Source organism: Microcebus murinus, chromosome 2 (assembly GCF_040939455.1).
Source record: "Microcebus murinus isolate Inina chromosome 2, M.murinus_Inina_mat1.0, whole genome shotgun sequence".
Taxonomy (NCBI): Eukaryota; Metazoa; Chordata; class Mammalia; order Primates; family Cheirogaleidae; genus Microcebus; species Microcebus murinus.
The window spans coordinates 99,650,857-99,670,211 of record NC_134105.1 but is presented as its reverse complement, the minus strand read 5'-3'; the positions used below and the strand labels follow the sequence as shown (position 1 = coordinate 99,670,211).

Here is a 19,355-nt window from a genome sequence, read left to right as displayed (position 1 = left end):
GGGGAGAGGATATATGTTATGGAAAAAGCTGTCCCTCTCACACCACCTCTAGCAAGTTATTTATCTAAAGAGAACTAGTCGGGGGAGGACGAGGGAGGGGACGAGGTGAGACATCTCTGAGGAACGTGTCTTTGGCAGGACATCCAGTACTGCCTTGGCTCCTCCCTTAACCCCGCCCCAAGTCCCCTAGAGCCACGCCAGGCTCCTCCTCCTCCAGTCGTTTCTGCCGAGGACAGGATGGGGGCAGGAATCACCTCCCTTTCCCCCACCACTTAGGGAAATGGTGTGGCAGAAAGCATGGGGGAGGCAGGAAGGCAGGGCCAAAGAAACGGAACAGGAAAAAAGACCCAAAAAGCCACCTGCCCTTCAAGTCAACCCCAAATTGAAAGGAGTACCACTGGTAGATTCCAAGAGATTTTACAGACTCAGCCCACGATAGGCCATGCATGTTTTCCGCCTCAGCTCTAGGTCCAAACTCCCAACTCCACACCAAAATTGGGAGAATTGGTGACCTCTAGTGGTCAATGGCCAACCTGCAGGGCCTGGGGTTGGCCAGACTCCTCTCCCTCAGACCAAGGCTCTTTATTATTTATTTATTTATTTATTTATTTTTTCTCCCAGCCTTTCTTTCTTTTTTTTTTTTTTTTTTTTTGAGACAGAGTCTCGCTTTGTTGCCCAGGCTAGAGTGAGTGCCGTGGCGTCAGCCTAGCTCACAGCAACCTCAAACTCCTGGGCTCGAGCAATCCTTCTGCCTCAGCCTCCCGAGTAGCTGGGACTACAGGCATGCGCCACCATGCCCGGCTAATTTTTTATATATATATCAGTTGGCCAATTAATTTCTTTCTATTTATAGTAGAGACGGGGTCTCGCTCTTGCTCAGGTTGGTTTTGAACTCCTGACCTTGAGCAATCCGCCCGCCTCGGCCTCCCAAGAGCTAGGATTACAGGCGTGAGCCACAGCGCCCGGCCCCAGCCTTTCTTAAAGGGAAGACCAAGGCTCTTGACCTCAGGTGATCTGGGCTCTACGTGCTGTTCCCCTTCCCACTCTATATTCTGACCTCACAATGCTTAGAGGCCCATGTGGCTGGGTTCCCATGAGGACAATGAAGAGCCTGTTTCTCATTTGTCATGATCATCTTTAATAAAAAATAAATTAGTTCTGGGGTGGCAACCATTTTGAGGAGGTGGGGAGTCGGGTCCTATGCTGACGTTTTTTCCACCTTCTGCCCAGCAGGTCCCTGCTCTGCGGGCAGTCTCTCTTCCTGGGGTAAGGCAGGATGGGCGGTGGCTGACCCCCATCCCTAGCTAAGAAGGAAGACAGGGATAGAGAGACTAGGTAAAGGGAGAAGGGGTCAGGGACAAAAGGGTGCTTTAGAAGATGTGAGGCCTGAACATGAGAAATGAAGTTTGGGCACAAAATTGGAGTTGATTTATCAAGGAGAGTCCAATGGATGGTAAAAAAGAAAAGAAAAAAAATTGGAGTTGATGGGGAGACCACACTCTAAGTTCGAATTAGCAAAGAACTGCAAACTTGCTTTCCTCTCAGCCTAGGAAAGTCTCAGGGAAACAGGTATTATACCCTCCCCGTTCCTGTTCAGTCTGTGTAATTTCTTTTTGAAAAGCGATACACATGTATGAGCACGCACACACGCACACACACACACATCCATGCAGGCCTAGATACACATCCTGGGGGATGTGGACACACACACCACCACGGCACCACACAGACCCAACCACACGTCTTGACAGTCACTGTCCATCACCTTGCCACCTTCAGTCACTCTGGAGGATATCCCTGGTGAGACAGGGACAGGCTGGAGAGCCAAGGGGCACAAAGCAGGCTGGCCGATGGGTGACCGATGGCGGCATGAGAAAACCATGGAGAGGGTCTCCTGGACCCATTTCAGGAGGGCTCCGGGGGAGACCGCTCCAGGACATGGGCGCAAGAGCGGCAACAGGTGGCTGTGTAGTAGGGGTAGACGCAGAGCCGGGCCTGTACCACCAGGGGGCAATGTGGAGAGCTGTCCTTGCATTGATCATCTGGGGACAGAGGTCAGTGGGCACAAGACGGTCACCAAGATACACCCGTCTGGAGCTGTGCTGCCCACTCCCACTGGTCCTTTCTCCTCCCATACTTCAGCTAACTCCACTCTGTTGGGGGGTCGGGGGAGGGGGCTCTTTACCAGGGCGCTGGCTGCAAGGTTGGCTGTTACAGGGTCGTTTCCTGGAGGGTCGCAGGTGAGGAGGGCATCGGGTGCTGAGGGTCTGGTTGGCGCTCAGGCACTGGACCTCCCTTGTCTGCACTCCCCCCTGGCAGGAGCGAGAACACTGGGGAGACCCCGGCTATCGTATCAGACCTTTGCTGTGCACCGGGCTTCTCCTTAACCCCAGGCCACTGCCTCCCTCCCAGAAAGATTGGGGGGACTCTCCTGAGACATTATGAAATCTCAAATGGGGAGGGCCCACCTGTCCTCCAAGTCCACAAGAACTGGGACAATGTTAAATCTCAGCAGGGCTTGTTCTGGGGCACAGAGAGACTAGGAGGGGGTGCAGTGGGAGGAGCCCCCCTTCCCTGGAGGCCCAGGCTGAGCAGGGCAAGGAGCCAGGCACTCACCGGACTCCAAGGTGTAGCAAACCATCGGTCCTGGCAGGCCTGCCCCTGACAGGGCTGCAGGGCAGGGGGCCTGGGCAGGTGGGAACAGTTGCTAGGAGAAGTCACGTTGAACTCAGTCCCCAGTTTGGACACACAGATGATGTCTCTACGCTGTGTGCCAGAGCCACATTCTGAGGAGCACTGATGTAGGGGAAGGGAAGGGCATTTGAGGGGAAGGGAGAACAGAGATGGCTCCCAAGTGCCCACATGGAATCTCACTTGGACTGGTGCCCCTTCCTGCCCCCTTCCAGGCTCTCTGCTCACCTCACCCCAGGGCCCTGTGTACCAGCACCACGTGATCTCACAGGGCCCCAGGCTGCAGGCACGCATGTCAGGGGGGCGGCTTCCTTGTGGACAGCTCTGCTCACTGGTTCCTGCTCCTGCCTCCTCCTGGCCCGGCCCAAAGGCCTCCCCACTCCCGAGGCAGACCACAGACCGTCTCTGGATCCCCGTCCCACACTCAGCTGAGCACTGTTGAGAAGGGAGGCTGCTGGAGACTGGCATAGGGCTTAGGGGTGGAAGCGTTCTGGGTCCTGATCCTTGAGTTAGGGAATGTCCCAGGGTACCAGCCAGGTATGGGGAATCTTATCAGGGGTCCAAGAACCTCGTGTTTTCTCACTTATCTCTGAGTTCCCAGGGTCAAGCACATAGTAGGTGCTCAGTAAAAGTTTACTGAGCTGTGTGAAAAGGCTGAGAGGGTGTCCTGGGTGTGGTCACCAGGGACAAGGAACTTGGCTAGAGGGTGTGAGGCCCACCTTGGAGCTCCAGTCGCTGTGGAACCAGGCTGTGGTGCAGGGCCCCATGTCACAGGCCTCTCTGCTGGGGGGTTTCGGGGGGCCCGAAGTACACTCTTGCTCACTCACTTTGTCACCGTTGTTCCCAACACAGCGAACTTGACGGCTCCTCTGGCCGCGCCCACACCTCACGGAGCACTGGGGAGAAGGGAATCGAGGGCTGGGCTTTCTGGGCCTTCTCACCCTGCCTCCCACTCTCTGGCTTTTGACCCAGCATCAGCCTCTGATCCCAGCTCAGCTGCTGCTTGGCTTTCCAGCTGAGAGGAGGCTGAGTGTGGACTCTGGGCCCCCAGCCGCTGGATCAATCTTAGTAAGAAGTTTCTGCTGGTGAGAAAGAAGCTGGAAAAACCACTGCTGTAGTTCACAGGTGCCCACTACTCTAGGATCCTCCATGTCCCCTGATAGCCTCTTTGCCCGGCCTACTCACCTGGCTCCAGGGGGAGCCAACCTCCCAGTGGCCACAGAGGCGGAGCTGACAAGGCTGGGTGATGTTGGGCCGGGGGAGATGTCCACAGCGTTCCAGAGGCACCGAGGAGCCCCCAGCCCCAAACTCCTGCCGGCAGAGCAGCTGGCGGTGCTGGGTGCCAGGGCCACAGGAGCGACTGCAGGATGTCCACTCGCCAGCCTCCCAGCTGCAGCGCGGGCAGGGCAGGGGAGAGGCAGAGACACAGGTGAGATGTATGGGGGTGCTGCGGCATCGGAGAAGGAAGACACAGTGGGTGTGGAGCCCCACAGAGAAGCACTTGGAGTCTCGGTTCCTTGTGGGAGCCCGGGCTGCTAGGGTGTTCATGCTGTCTATGGAGTGTCAGCCTTTATTTATTTACTCTTTTTGAGACAGAGTCTCACTCTGTTGCCTGGGCTAGAGTGCAGTGGTGTCAGCCTAGCTCACAGCAACCTCAAACTCCTCCTGGGCTCAAGTGATCCTCCTGCCTCAGCCTCCCGAGTAGCTGGAACTACAGGCTCATGCCACTGCCACCAATCCAGGCTAAATTTTTCTATTTTTTATAGAAACAGGGTCTCTCATGCTTGCTCAGGCTGGTCTTGAACTCCTGGCCTCAAGCAATTCTTCTGCCTCTACTTTCCAAAGCCTCTCTTTTTAATCTAATATTGTCTCTTTGCAGCTAGAAGATGCCGTGTTGAGTGCAGAGTCCAGGTAAGATCCAGTGGGCAGGCTGGGCGTGGTGGCTCACACCTATAATCCTAGCACTCTGGGAGGCCGAGGCGGGTGGATTGCTCAAGGTCAGGAGTTCAAAACCAGCCTGAGCAAGAGCGAGACCCCATCTCTGCTATAAATAGAAAGAAATTAATTGGCCAACTAAAAATATACATATATAAAAATATTAGCCGGGCATGGTGGCGCATGCCTGTAGTCCCAGCTGCTCGGGAGGCTGAGGCAGGAGGATTGCTTGAGCCCAGGAGTTTGAGGTTGCTGTGAGCTAGGCTGAAGCCACGGCACTCTAGCCTGGGCAACAGAGTGAGACTGTGTCTCAAAAAAAAAAAAAAAAAAAAAAAAAACCAAAAGATCCAGTGGGCAGTGTGAGCATGTTTGCCCTGGGAGCCATTGCTGTGTTTCTAGTGTCCTAACCTTCCCTGGGGCTGTACTCACTATGGGGGGCACGGGGAGCCGTGGCAGGGCTCTGGCGAGGCTGGGGGCCTGGTGCCCACCGCACAGCTGCCTTCATCCAGTTCCTCTCCTGACTCACGAGAAATGCAGAGGAAAATGGGGCGCCAAACACCTGAAGGGGATGAGAGGGCAGCCAGGAAAGTCAGGATGGCTCGGAGCCCAGTTTCAACTGGGTCCCAGACACAAGGTCAAGGTGTGGACCCATGATCCAGGATGTGGGATCACGAGTGTCAGATTGGGGATTTGGGTTGAGGGTGGCAGGAATGCAGGCATGAAGTCTCACCTTTCCCACAGGATGCCGAGCACTCAGAGTGTCCCACTCGTTTCCAGTATCCAGCTGGAGACCCCAGAGGCACCCTGGGATGGGGCGGGGCAGGCATCTGGGGGATCCGCACCTGACGCTGGAGGGTTCCCGGGGTCCGGGCGGGGCGGGGCGCAGAGGCAGGCGCGGGCTCCACCCTCCGAATCTCTGTGCAGGGAGCCCAGTGGGCAAATTATTCACACCCCACTGCCTCTCCCTCCTCCTTCCAGGGCTAGAGATCAGAGTCTTACCAGGCTGAAGCTGGAGGCTGGGGGGCTCTGGTGTGGGGCTCTCAAGGATTGGAGGAGATGAAGAGATGACATACTGATAAAAAACACCTGGGTTTTCCTCCTGAAAGATCATCTGGGAGAAGAGAAGGTAGTGGATGTGGCAAGAGGAACATGCCACCAGCCCTCTTTCCCATCATGACACCCACAGCTCTGCCCTAAGATTCCTCTCTCCCCAGCAGCGCAGCTGCCCCAGGCCCCAGGCTCACATAGACATCCACAGGCTGGGTCGTGGGGCCTTCAGCTGACAGATTCTCCCCCTTGTCCTCCTCCCGAGCAGGACGGTTGTATCTGAAGACAGTCCCGCCGGCTGTGTAGGACCCAGGGGGATCCACAGCCCAGTTCCCATTGATGATGGACCGGCCCCCAGGCCCTCGAAGTGCTGCAGGTGGGAGGTGGGAGATCAGGAAATTCAAGGCTAGTAATACCTTGCCCCTCTCCCACCATTTCCTTAACTTCCAGAAGCTCCCACCCTAAGATGATACCCCAGGCCCTCTCAGCTTCCTCCTGGCCTCCACACGGGGAAGGAGGAGGCCTTTCCCAGTTCAGTTGTTCACTGTGCTGAATGGCGCTGGGGCGGGCAGAACGGAGAGGCCAGGAATGGAGGAGAGGCAGCCGTGCTCACCAAGGTAGTTGGAGCTGGGCCGAAGCTGGGCAATCTGGAGCCGGGACGCCCCGGCAGGAATCCTCAGGATCTTCTGATAGCCCAGAGGGCCACCTCGGTCAGTGAGGTTCCCCGAAACAAGGCGACAGGTAGAATCATCACCCCCACAGACTCCACAGCCATCCGGACGCCTGCCAGAGCCAAGGATCCCATCACAGCCGGGGCTCTGGAGAGAGTGAGGTGAGGCAGGGGCCACGCGGAAGCCAGACACCACCTCACACCCCACCCTGGTCCACTTGGGACCCGCAGCTCACCACCTGTCTTGCTCTTCGTGTTACAAGTGACAGTGTGTTTCTTTGTCAACCCCACCACGTATGTGCCTGTATGTGCCTGTTAGGACCCTTCCCGAGGTTCACCTCTGGGCTTTGCTCGGCCCAGCTTGGCAGGTGAGAATTTTTCCTTGGCGATCGATCTCAGTCTGTTTGGTATTTTGTTGTCATGAGGAATGAAAGAGACTGTGTGTGTGTGTGCACAGGTGCGCGTGTGCACAGGTGCGCGCACCCGTCCTCCCTCACCAGACAGCGTCCAGCCACACACATGTCTGGGCCTCCAGGCTGACACAGGGTCCCATCCTGGACCTTTTCAGTGTGACGCACGTAGAAGCGGAAGCCACGGGGACGGCAGTTCAGTTCACAGCGTTGGGAGCCCTGAACTAAGGGACAGGGTGAAAGGGTGGTTAGTTGAGGCCCCAGGTGGGAGGTTAGGTGGCCCCAGGGACTGACAGCAGCTTTGCTTATATTAGCTATGGGGTGTGCTGAGGTTGCCTAGGTCACTGTGTATGAAGTGAACATGACAATTCCACACTCTGAAAAGCTGGTCAGGTCAACTGAGGTCACTGAGACCATCAAGGGAGTTCTGAACGGACAGAGAAGAGATCCTTCATGCCTATGCTTATGTGAGTTCAGAGCTCATAAGAGCTGGTTTTGCTGTCAAGTTGTCATGGGCCTAAAATCAAGTGGATGGCAACTTTGGAGCAGTTGATACAACAACACTGAGGATCCATGGCACACCACCACCCTGCTGTCACCACTGGACAGGATCTCTCCACCCATGGCCTTCTTGTGCAACATTTACCCCACCTCTGGGGTGGACTTCTTCTTGAGGAATCCAGACAAAGGGACCTCTGGACACTTTCCCCTCCCAGCCTGACCATCCACCCCCAGCTAAGGCCCCAGCTAAAGCCCTCCCCTTCCCAGGCCTGTGCTAAGTCTCTTCACCTCAGCCCTGGGGATAAGAGAGAAGGCCTGACACAGAGGAGAAACAGAAGCGCCTACATGGAGAAACAGGGGGGCTGGAAATCTTTCAGGGCCAGGAGTAAGCAAGTATCTCCCTCTCTTCTTCTTCCCCAAGCCTGAGCCCCCCCTGCCCAGGGGCTGGGCTAGAAACCTCACCTTCAGTGAAGGGCTCCCACTGGTATAGCTGGCCCATGAATTCCTGGGAGTCGAAGGCTGCACACTGCAGGGCCCGGGGGTCTGGCTGCTCAGGGGGGCAGGGCTGAAGTGGGGGGTACAAAGGAGTCAGCGCTGGGAGGAAATGGGGGTGTGGTGTGGGTCAGGGCTGAATTTGGGGAGCAAGGCAGAGGGTCAGGTCTGTGGAAGAGCTCTGAGGCCCCTACCCTGAGGAGGTCAGATGCCAAGGGCCCTCTCCCTAAGGTCCAGATCAGACAAGCTGAGGACCCAGGCTCAGTGTCAGGGAAGCAGAATTGGAAGTCTGGGTTGGGGGAGGTGGTCCAGGAAAGAACTCACCGCTTGGCTACAGGCTCTCAGCTGCTCACTCTCCCCAGAACATCTTGGGACAGGGCTACTGGGAGCAAAGAGGCTCCAGAGGGAGCTGGAGTGGGGGCCAGCACTCAGCAGAGGCAGCCAGCCCTCTGGGTGGTGTGGGGCAGACTCCACGGGCCTGTGAAGATTCCCCCCAGGTCTCCAATGCCCCTGGCTCTGCTGGCCTCGGCGCCAGGGGACAGAAGGGAAAGGATCAGGGCGTCTCCCTGTTCTCTGAGAACCAGCCCAACCCTGAGAACTTGGCATTCTTGGCTGAGGGGACACGTGGAAGAAGCCACTTTCTCCTAAGGAGGGGGTGGGCGAGGGGGGCCCTGTGCCAGAGGCCTGGGCTCCAGGGTGGGGCTGTGGGAGGGCAGGCCTGGTTCTGGGGGGCAGCTCTGTCTGAGCAGTTTCAGGACTTAGAGGTTCTTCTGGGGGCGACAGAGTGTGGACAGACAGTTCTGTGGGAGGGAGCTGAGTTTGGGGGCTGTGGTTTGCAGAGGATGGTTCTGCTTTTGGAGTCAGGGATGGAAGGGGCTCCTCCCCTCCAGAAGAGGTCTGGGAGAGCTCAGATCTGGGGGGCCTCCGGGGATGCCTGCGGTTCCGATGCAGTGGCAATGCAAAGGGCACTCTTCCATAACCGAACATCCCTGGCTTGATGGGGTCTCGAACCCGGGACCTGAGAAGGTATTGCAGACATGGGGTCACAGCTCTGGCCATTTCTGGCTCTGTCTCCCCATTCTACTTCTGGGCACCAAAGGTAAGCCTCCCTAAGCCATGTGTCCTTTGCTCCCTTTTCCTTCATACCAAGCCCCGCCCCCTGCCCAAGGCCTGCCTCTTCCGTCAAAGCCTCACCTCCTGGCCCCTGCAATCTCCTGAGTCTCCTCTCTCCCTGGTTGGGAAGCAGGACCTCGAAGTGGGCCACCCCTTCCCCGAGGCTGTGGCCTGTACAGGGGGAGGGTTTCTCGGGAAGTCTGGGGTCTGGAGCCCTGACCCCGCGGCGGGAGGGCTTCTGGATGTCTTGGGGGCCGGGGAGGCAGGGGCAGGCCCAGATGATGAGCTGTAGGGAGCTGACATGTCCGGCTCCTGCGCTGTACCCCTAACCCACAGGGCTGGGAGCAAGAGGCCCACTGGTCCCAAGGTCCCCAGACACCCTCAGGGCTCTGGCTCTCCTCTGCAGGTGTCTGAAGAGTGTGTCCGGACAACACCTATACAGAGAAAAACATCAGATATAATTAGCATAATTTTAGAGGGCACCATACAGAGTATCTATGCAGTCCAAGGCTCAAGGAGTTGTTACTAGCCCATGGCCACATTCAGTAGTAGAGGCAGGACTAGAACTCGGCCTCATGATGTTGCTTGGTAAGGAGGCAGGGAGGCTGGATGGGCCGAGTGTGAGTAGAAGGGGCGCTGGCTTAGCGGAGGTCGCAGGAAATGGAGGCGTGGCCTGGGGAGGTGAGTGAGAGATTGGGGAGATGAAAGGACCGCAAGCAGGCAGGCAGCAGCTGCTCACCTGTCCAGCACTCACCTCCTGATCCAGGCAGAGCTGAGGGAGGGACAGAAGCAGCATCAAACACAGCTGGGGCCTGCAAGCCAAAGGCAGGAGGGGGACGTCAGACTGGAGCCAGCGGAGGTGTTGCGACACCGCCCCATCCCCCAGCAGGCGCCCCACTTCCTGACTGCCAACTTCTCAGAAATTAGAAGTTGCTCACCACTTCCCCTGCCCCTCCCAGTGGTCCCCTTTCCCTCACTTTCAAGGACAGAGCCATCCCTCGACCCCGAGGAGCGTCCCTTACCTGCCCGCCCACTTCTCCATCGCTCCTCCCTCGATTGCCCCAGGGCAAAGGAGGAGGGGGCTGGACGCAAACTCTACTCAGGCATCTGGGCTAGGAGGGGTGCACTCTGCAGGGACAGAAGCCTGAGGGTTACCTCTCTAGTCTCCAGAAAGCTCGCAGCTGGGAGGGATGACTCCTCAGTGGGCCTCTCAGAGAGGATGGAGGGGTGGGGGAGACCGGCCCGCCCCTTTGTGATCCTAAGGGTGGGAGCAGGAAGGAATGCGGCCTTTGTCCATCTGCAGATGCTACAGGGTGGGTCTGACCTCGGCTCCTCCCTGAGTCCCACCTAGGGGCTGCTTCAGGGCCAGCTCAGCACACGCAGGCAGGCTCTGTCGTAGGATGGTTTCATCCAGCTCCCACTCCTGCCCTCCCAGAAGTACCTAGAACGTTGAGGAGGGAGACTTGGGTCAGAATATGCCAGACACTCCATCTGAGGAGCTGACAAGAAGCCCCTTGGATTTTCCAGAACCAAGGCCCTTCCCCGACCGTCTCTGCTGCCCACCTGCCTCCCAGCTTTTTCCTCCCTTCTTAGCTAAGCTCCTTAGGGAACAGTCAGGCACATCGCTGCCTGCCTCAGGCACTTTTTGGCCAAGGGATAAACTAAGCGGGTTGATGGTTTAATCTCCAGAAAAAAAACAGGCGATTTACCCCCCACCCCCACCCCATGGGTGCCAGCATCCGGCATTGGTTCAATGAGGGCTTGTTTCCTGCACAGCTATAAGGGCTGGGGGGATGTGGGAAGGAGAGAAGCCGCCCTTGCTCCCCATCGCAGGCCTCTCATTCCGGAGAGCCGGCCAGTCCATCCTAAAGTCTAGCTTTGAACACCGGGGGAGCGTGGCTTGCAACCTTACCCTGGCCTCAAAGCCTGACTCTCTCCACCTACCCACTCACCTTCAGCCCCTTCCTTCTCCCTTTGAGCCCTTCCCACCCCCACTCCTCATCCTCCTCTTACTTCTGCTTTCCAGGAAAAAAAGAACTGTTTCTGTTGGATCTGAAAGGCACCCAGGAGAGGAATCCAAGGAGCTGTCGTTGCGAGGTGGGCCAGCTCAGGGGCAGAAAAATGACAGAGGGAAGGTGGGAATGTGCTTGGGGATAGCAACATTCAGCCCCACTCCCTGCCCTGAGACCCCAGGGCTTGAGATCTTATGGAGGGATCAGAGAGGCTGAGCCAGAATGGGCAGGGTCACTTTGGCTGCTTGGGGTTGGGGAGGGGGCTGCTAATAGCCACTCCTTGCCCGGGCTGGGCTGGCCACTGAGGTCAGCGGCTCTGCCCTGACAGGGGTGGGGAAGCCACAGTCTCCGGAGAAGGGCAGGGCCCATGGTCCACCTTCAGCCGCTGCCTGACTCTCTTACTTGTGGTTCAAGAGAGGGGAGGAGGGTGATGGTCACTGTCTGCAACTTCTCTGATGCCAGGGTCCCCTCTCCACCTCCTCTCAGCCTCTGCCGCTCTCTGCCACCCCAGGTCTCCTCTCGGCCTCTCTCTGCGGGTCTACCCAGTACACATAATCCTGTCCTGGGCCGGGTTTGGCTCTGGCAGTTCCCTGGAGAAGTAAGGGGTGGGGGTGACGTGAGCTCCTGGGGCCCAGGCCAGGCCTGGCTCCCTCTCTGGAAAAGTCCCACCCCACCCTCCCCTGCACAGCTGGGCAGGGGGCCCATACCCCCTCCTCTGCGGAAACAGACACACATTTGTGCTTTTCACCCCTTTTCATGCCTCTCATCTGGTGTCTCTCGCTGCTGGCGTGAGGAAAGTGGAGGTCAGAAGTGGTCACTCTGGTGCCAGGCTGGCCCCAGGCTGGACAAACCTGGGCTCCTCCTGGCCACACCTCCCCGCGCTGGCCAGTGAGGATAAAGGGAACGACCTGCAGGGCTAACCCTTCTGCCCAGGAGGGACTCACCTCTGGGAAATGGGTCACTGCTGGGGAGGGCGGGGGACAGTATGTTTCTGGTTTCCGGTGGAGAGTCCCTGTCCTGCGTCAGAATTCGTTGGTCCTCATAGTGCCTGGAGGACCATCCCAACAGGTGTCTTTCTTTTCGATCAGCCTCTTCCACCATCAGGCTCGAGCTAGATCAAGGGCACCCACCTGCACCCTCCCAGCAACCCTGTCCCCAGCCGCGGGGCGAGGATGGGGGCGTCGAGGGTACATCCTCCAAGGGCACCCTCCTAGGGGACGGCAGGAGGCGCCGGCGCGTGCAGGGAGGTCTTGAGTATGTTTTCCAACTTCACTATGTGACTTAGTAGGAATTTTGGCTCCCTCCCCGCCCCGGGTGATGGGGCCAGAGTTCCAAGGGATCAGACCCCCTCCCCAGGAATCCTATCCCGGGGACTGGAAGATCCTCCGAGCCGGGCGGGGGTCGCGGCGGGGGCGCGACCGCACAGCGCGGGGAGCGAGGGCAGTTTGGGCTCGCGGGATGGGTGGTCTAACGGGACGCGTGCAGAGGCGGCGGCTGGGCCGGGGTCCCAGGGAGAGTCTCTACCTGCTCCGCGCGCCCCCGACGGCTGGCTAACCCTTCGGCGCCCGGGCGCTCTCTCGAGGCAGCCTGGCTCCGCGGCGGCCACTCCGGACCCCGAGCCGGGCTCCGGACACTGCCGCCTCCGGCCGCGACTCCGCCCTCGCGCCCCGCCCCCGCCAGCGCCCCACCCGCCCGCCACGCGCCCCTTGGCGGCCCCGGGGTGGGGACCGCCGACCCCACAGCCCCCGCCCGCCAGGGCCACCCACGCGGGGACTGCGGGCCTCCGCAGCCCCTGCGCGCTGGGCGCCCCCGGACGGCTAGAAGAAGAGGAGTCCAAACAGTCCCATCCCGGTTCCGAGGCAGCTGTCGCTCCCGGGCACTATTCCTGAGCCCCGCTGGGGCCCGGGACTTCGGCGCCCCAGGCCTCCCGACCGGCTCTGGGAGGGCGGTGCGAGTGCCGCGCCTGCCCAAGAGGGACGTCCAGAGGCCCAGGTGGAGCCTGCACCCTGGTGGCCTGGACAAGCGGCAGGGCCGAGGACGGAGATGGTCCCGAGCGACCCCAGATCCGCGGTCGCAGCCCTCTCCTCCGCGCAGCCTCCCCTGCAAGCCCAGTCACCCCTGCCTCTCCCGCGTTGGGCAGTGAACCACGTGGTTCTGATTGCTCCGGACCTCTGTGAGCTTCGATTTCTTCCTCCATAAAATTTTACACTAGGGACTTAGTGGAAGGAAAGCCCGCTGGCTTATGAGTCAGACTGATCTGGATTTGAATCTCAGCTCTAGGGCTCGCCAGCTCTGTCTTCGAAGAATACTCCAAGCTCTCCGTGCTGCAGTTTCCTCATCCGTGAAATGGGGCTAAATCTGACACATGATGGGCTTGGAGATGTCTGTTTACCCATTTCTATCTGGAAGAATGCACCCCCAACTCCATAGTGTTAGTAACATCTGGGGAGGGGTGCAGGGTAGGGGTAGGGATGAGAAAGGCTTTTGCTTTTTTCTCAATGTGTTGATGTGTTGTTTAAATTTGTTAACTGCAAGTATTATCCATGTATTATTATTATTATTTTTTTTTTTTTTTGAGACAGAGTCTCGCTTTGTTGCCCAGGCTAGAGTGAGTGCCGTGGCGTCAGCCTAGCTCACAGCAACCTCAAACTCCTGGGCTCAAGCAATCTTGCTGCCTCAGCCTCCCGAGTAGCTGGGACTACAGGCATGCGCCACCATGCCCGGCTAATTTTCTATATATTAGTTGGCCAATTAATTTCTTTCTATTTATAGTAGAGACGGGGTCTCACTCTTGCTCAGGCTGGTTTCGAACTCCTGACCTCGAGCAATCCACCCGCCTCGGCCTCCCAGAGTGCTAGGATTACAGGCTTGAGCCACCGCGCCCGGCTTCCATGTATTATTAAGTTAAAAATAAATATATGTAAAATGGCTGGCACAGGGAAGATAATAAATGGTCACTATTTTTAAGTTTTTGTTCTCCATTTACTGGTGAGTTGCATTTTGTTGGTTCTACTCACTGGTTTATTTATTTATTTATTTTATTTTTTGAGACAGAGTCTCACTTTGTTGCCCAGGCTACAGTGAGTGCCGTCGAGTCAGCCTAGCTCACAGCAACCTCAAACTCCTGGGCTCAAGCAATCCTCCTGCCTCAGCCTCCCGAGTAGCTGGGACTACAGGCATGCGCCACCATGCCCGGCTAACTTTTGTATATAAATTTTTAGTTGGTTTTCGTTTCTTCCTATTTTTAGTAGAGAACGTGGGGGCGGGGTGTCTCACTTAGGCTCTTTTCAAACTCCTGACCTTGAGCAATCCACCGCCTTGGCCTCCCAGCTACTCACTTTTTTAAAGCTGCCTTTTCTTTTTCTTTTTTTCTTGAAACAGGGTCTCTCTGTCTCTATTGCCAGGACTAGAGTGCAGTGGTGTCGTCATAGCTCCCTGCAGCCTCAAACTCTGGGGCTCAAGTGATCCTCCTACCTCAGCCTCCCAAAGAGCTGGGATTACAGGCGAAGGGGTGAGTCACCACACCTGGCCTCAATACATATATTTTATTTTATTTATTTATTTATTTTTTTTGCGACAGAGTCTCACTTTGTTGTCCAGGCTAGAGTGAGTGCCGTGGCGTCAGCCTAGCTCACAGCAACCTCAAACTCCTGGGCTTGAGTGATCCTTCTGCCTCAGCCTCCCGAGTAGCTGGGACTACAGGCATGTGCCACCATGCCCGGCTAATTTTTTATATATATATCAGTTGGCCAATTAATTTCTTTCTATTTATAGTAGAGACGGGGTCTCGCTCTTGCTCAGGCTGGTTTTGAACTCCTGACCTTGAGCAATCCGCCCGCCTCGGCCTCCCAAGAGCTAGGATTACAGGCGTGAGCCACAGCGCCCGGCCAATACATATATTTTAAAACCAGAATATTTTATAACTTTTCCAAAAACCAAAACACAATAATAGAAGCTCTAGCAACATTGTCCTGCATCTCCACAAAATAATGGAGGTCTTTGGCGCCCCCACTCAATATTCCTTGGGTACCTTTTGCACTTGGTGTTGAGGATACAATTAGAAGACAGTCTGTGGCCTCAAGGAGTTGGGTCTAGTTAGGGACAGACACTGCAGGTAATAGGGACCATGAGGAGGTTAATACTGGGCTCTGCAGACGCAGATGTTATCTCTAAAAAGATGATGGATGTGAAAATATAAAATGCTTTTAAAATGTAAGAAATGTATCCTTATTTGAAGTTTAACATGCATATTTTTTCCTCAATAAATCTCTAAGTTGAGCTGAGCTCGGTGGCTCACGCCTGTAATCCTAGCACTCTGGGAGGCCAAGGCAGGAGATCGCTCAAGATCAGGAGTTCGAAACCAGGCTGAACAAGAACGAGACCCCGTCTCGACTAAAAATAGAAAGAAATTAATTGGCCAACTAAAAATATATAGAAAAAAATTAGCTGGGCATGGTGGCGCATGCCTATAGTCCCAGCTACTCGGGAGGCTAAGGCAGGAGGATGCTTGAGCCCAGGAGTTTGAGGTTGCTGTGAGCTAGGCTGACGCCACAGCACTCTAGCCAGGGCAACAGACTCTGTCTCAAAAAAAAAAAAAAAATCCCTAAGTTGTTTTAGGAAAAGGACTAATTATGTCACTTTGTATCATCTATTTTTTTTCATAATTTGTATTTGTGTTCTGTGTTTCATATGTGTAGAGTTACAAGAAATATTTGGAGTGTTATAGAACAGACAAGTGAGTTCCACGTGCCCAGCCCTGTCCTTTAACATTTCCCCCACGGTGAGAGGCCTTGGGGCAGGTAGGGAAGCTGGCTGAGGACACCTGAGACCTCTGTTATTTTGTGGGGCTACAGGACAATATTGCTAGTGTTTCTATTTTTGTGGGGGTTTTTTTCTAAAAGAATTTATAAAATACCCTGGTTTAAAAACATTGACACGTTACCAGGAAAAAAAAAAACCAACTTTAAAACGTATAGTATCCCACAAAACATGCCTGTAGTCCAGAGTTACCTGCAAGCCTCCAGTTGGGGCCTCTCCTTAAAACATCCTCCGTCCCAGCCCTGTGTTCCTAAACAGCTTGGGAAGATAATGGGTTAATGCCCCCACCTAGAAGGGGTGGTTTATCTCAGGACTCTGGGTGACACACAGTCCTAACCCAGAGGCATATTTATAGTGCTGAATTTGGAGGGGAAGCCCCTTTGCCCAGCCCTCAGAGCACAATGCAGGCGACGCGGTGCCCAGCCTTTGCCGGGGGGAGGAAGATATTTCAGGCCCAGGCCCGTTCAGAGCCGGCCCAGTAGGCCCAGTCGCACCCCCTCAGCATCCACTTATCTACAAGGCGGCAAGCTGCAGGACAGGAAGGCCGGCAGAGGACAGGACAGTGGGAGGAGAGCCTGGGAGGAGGGAAAAGGTCTGCCTTTGACATTTGTAACTGCTGAGAACCGAAGGTCAGAAATAGTCCTTTCCATTAAGAAATGGCTGCAGACCAGAAGGCTCACGAGATTTACCACAGCTGTCACCTCCCATGGCATGGTAGTCTGAAAATATTGTACAAAGGAAAGAATTTCTTGGGCCTCACAAATTTGCAAAGTACCAGATTAAATTTGTGGACACTGTCTCGAGGATAAAAAGATTTTCAAAAAAATATTATGTAATAAGTAGATGTTCACCCAAAAGTATCTCTAGGGATAGGACAGACAAAGGACGAAGGGGAGGGACCGACTGAGTTCTGGTCTGGCTTTGAGCTCCACATAGTGATTTAATAATAATGCCGTGGCTAACACGTATGTAACACTTGCTCTGTGCCCGGACCGTTGTGAGGGCTTTGCACATTACCTCACCCTGTCCTCATTGTAACTCTGCGAGGTGGGGACTGTTAGACCATTTACAGATTTGCAAGCAAAGACACAAACACAAATCCAGTAATTTGCCCCAGAACTCTAATTCTAATTTAGGCACAGTTATCTGTATAAATTGTGTGCAAAGTGAAATTTTTGAGAGATTTTGCTATTTGCTTAATTTTTTTCCCCTGGCAGCAGAATAAGGAAGTTTTATTTGTGTTGAATTAAATAACATTTTAAACTAATGTCTCATGTGAGACACTGACCCTCTTCCAAGACAATGCTGATGCTAATACCAGCGTATACAGGTGGGGCCCAGAAACTAACGTGAAACTGTCTTTGGGTGTGTGGTCACAGCAACCATTTTCAGAAAGCCTGCTGTTTGCTTTTCTGCTTCTCAGAATCATGGTTTGCTCAACTCCTTTGTTCCAGAAGAGACACTCCATTCCCAATCGCTGCACGGCAGGCTGGTCTCCAGCCGTTAACTCCGTGTCCTGTCACGCTGTCTCACGCTCTTTGTCTCCCTGAAGCTGCTCTTCTGACCACTCGGCTGTGGCTTTGCCTGGTTACCCTGTCCCCACAGCCGTGATGAGAACAGCCTGTTGTCCTCTACCAGGAACCTGGCAAGACCACCTCACCATGTTCACTCACCTTTGTATACACCACCGCACCTCGCGTGTAGTAGACATTTAATAAATACCCATGGGATGAGCCCAAGAACAAGAAGTGGTGAGCGCTCAGCTCTGGCCTCATTCCAGCATGTTCTGGTTGTTGTCTTGCTCCATCATGGCTGAGCTGGCTCTCGGGTGATGAAACAATGAAGAAACAGGATATGACCCATTTGGTAAGACAAGGACCAAGACATGGATGTGACATTTAGGTTGGTCTTCAATCACTACTCTGGGCCAGGCACAGTGGCTCACACCTATAATCCTAGCACTCTGGGAGGCCGAGGCCAGATATCTCCTGAGGTCAGGAGTTCAAGACCAGCCTGAGCAAGAGTGAGACCCCATCTCTACTGAAAATAGAAAAAAATTAGCTGGGTGTGGCAGCACAGGACTATAGTCCCAGCTACTCCAGAGGCTGAGGCAGGAGGATCGCTTGAGCCCAGGAGTTTGAGGTTGCTGTGAGCTAGGCTGACGCCACAGCACTCACTGTAGCCTGGGCAACAGAACGAGACTCTGTCTCAAAAAAAAAAGAAAAAAAAAAATTGCTGTTCTGTAGACTTTAAATTTGTTCAGAAATTCCCAAAACCAGAATTCTTTTTTTTTTTTTAAGCATAACCAAAGCTTATAATTTTTTTTTTTTTTTTTTTTTAGCAAAGCCAGAATTCTTGATTTGATTTCCCTATTTCAATCTACCAGCGCCTTTCAGGCAGGTCCTGGGCTCCTCAGCGACAGACCATACTTCAGTACTGTCCTGAGCCATGAGTCATGAGTCTGTCTGTTAATTGATGTTCACACAACAGGAAATGATCAGTAAATGTTTATGGAATTGAATGGATTGATCCAACATGACCTTGCCAGCCATTAGGTTTACAAAATCATCAGTGCTTTGACAACTATGTTAAGTGGTTTGAACCCATGTGCACGTTGTCCTACACATGTGTTTGGGAAGCATGGCCATAAATACGCTAGGGCTTCTGGATTGGGCCTCTGGAATGTCTGAGGATGTTCATTGTCTACTGAGTTGAGAAGGTTTCTCAGAGGATAGTCTTCATCTGTTATAGTCTCGGTATAACCGTTCTACACATTTAATAAAATGGTACCTATCACCAGGGATGGGGAACAATTAACCAGGACCCTCCCCTCTGACACAGCTGCTACTCAGCCCTGCCCTTAGGATCTTAGGGGACATTTCAAAGTAGCCATACTCCCTCATGTCTGCCAGGTCTGGGAAGTCCACGGTGGAACATGCCGTGCTGCAAGGTGGCAAGATACTGCGCTGGCTGCAGAGACCAGGCGTGGGAGAAGTGGCGCTGACCCAAACTCAGGTCCCAGCTGTGACGTTTGGGAGCTGTGTGACCTTGGGCATGCCAAGCTTCAGCTTTGCCATCTATAAAATTAGAGTGACAACAGTACGTAGATTCTTTGCTTCATAGGTTATCGTAAAATCCAAAATAAAAATGATAGAATGTCGGCCGGGCGCGGTGGCTCACGCCTGTAATCCTAGCACTCTGGGAGGCCGAGGCGGGAGGATTGCTCGAGGTCAGGAGTTTGAAACCAGCCTGAGCAAGAGTGAGACCCCGTCTCTACTAAAAATAGAAAGAATTTTTTTTTTTTTTTTTATGAGACAGAGTCTTACTCTGTTGCCTGGGCTAGAGTGCCGTGGCGTCAGCCTAGCTCACAGCAACATCAAACTCCTGGGCTCAAGCGATCCTTCTGCCTCAGCCTCCCGAGTAGCTGGGACTACAGGCATACACCACCATGCCTGGCTAATTTTTTCTATATATTTTAGTTGGACAATTAATTTCTTTCTATTTTTAGTAGAGACGGGGTCTCGCTTTTGCTCAGGGTGGTTTCGAGCTCCTGACCTTGAGGGATCCACCTGCCTCGGCCTCCCAGAGTGCAAGGATTACAGGCGTGAGCCACCATGCCCAGTCAATAGAAAGAAATTAATTGGCCAACTAAAAATATGTAGAGAA

General features: G+C 54.6%; 1 protein-coding gene and 1 long non-coding RNA gene across 7 annotated transcripts; one reads left to right on the top strand and one right to left on the bottom strand.

The window, feature by feature from the left end:
• Window positions 1–967: 967 nt before the first annotated feature.
• On the bottom strand, window positions 968–11,972 carry ADAMTSL4 (ADAMTS like 4). Of its 6 annotated transcripts, none has more exons than XM_012767474.3 (21): window positions 11,816–11,972; window positions 11,274–11,461; window positions 10,873–10,965; window positions 10,207–10,300; window positions 10,015–10,117; window positions 9,599–9,671; window positions 8,941–9,293; window positions 8,071–8,764; window positions 7,717–7,819; window positions 6,841–6,977; window positions 6,287–6,491; window positions 5,871–6,043; window positions 5,626–5,737; window positions 5,357–5,542; window positions 5,056–5,185; window positions 3,877–4,081; window positions 3,411–3,587; window positions 2,920–3,126; window positions 2,617–2,796; window positions 2,186–2,330; window positions 968–2,042 (listed from the first exon to the last, which is right to left on the bottom strand). In XM_012767474.3, the coding sequence occupies exons 1-21, from the start codon at window positions 11,970–11,972 to the stop codon at window positions 1,906–1,908; spliced, it is 3,852 nt and encodes a 1,283-aa protein (XP_012622928.2). In that variant the 3' UTR covers window positions 968–1,905. The 6 variants fall into 6 exon arrangements, with proteins under 6 accessions (XP_012622928.2, XP_012622929.2, XP_012622935.2 ...); XM_012767475.3 differs by having other exon boundaries at window positions 9,614–9,671; XM_012767481.3 differs by lacking the exon at window positions 2,920–3,126.
• On the top strand, window positions 10,868–13,436 carry LOC142869573 (uncharacterized). The gene is made up of 4 exons (XR_012918154.1): window positions 10,868–10,956; window positions 11,960–12,125; window positions 12,661–13,044; window positions 13,146–13,436. It is a non-coding gene; the product is annotated as an uncharacterized LOC142869573 (long non-coding RNA).
• The last annotated feature ends 5,919 nt before the right edge of the window (window positions 13,437–19,355 follow it).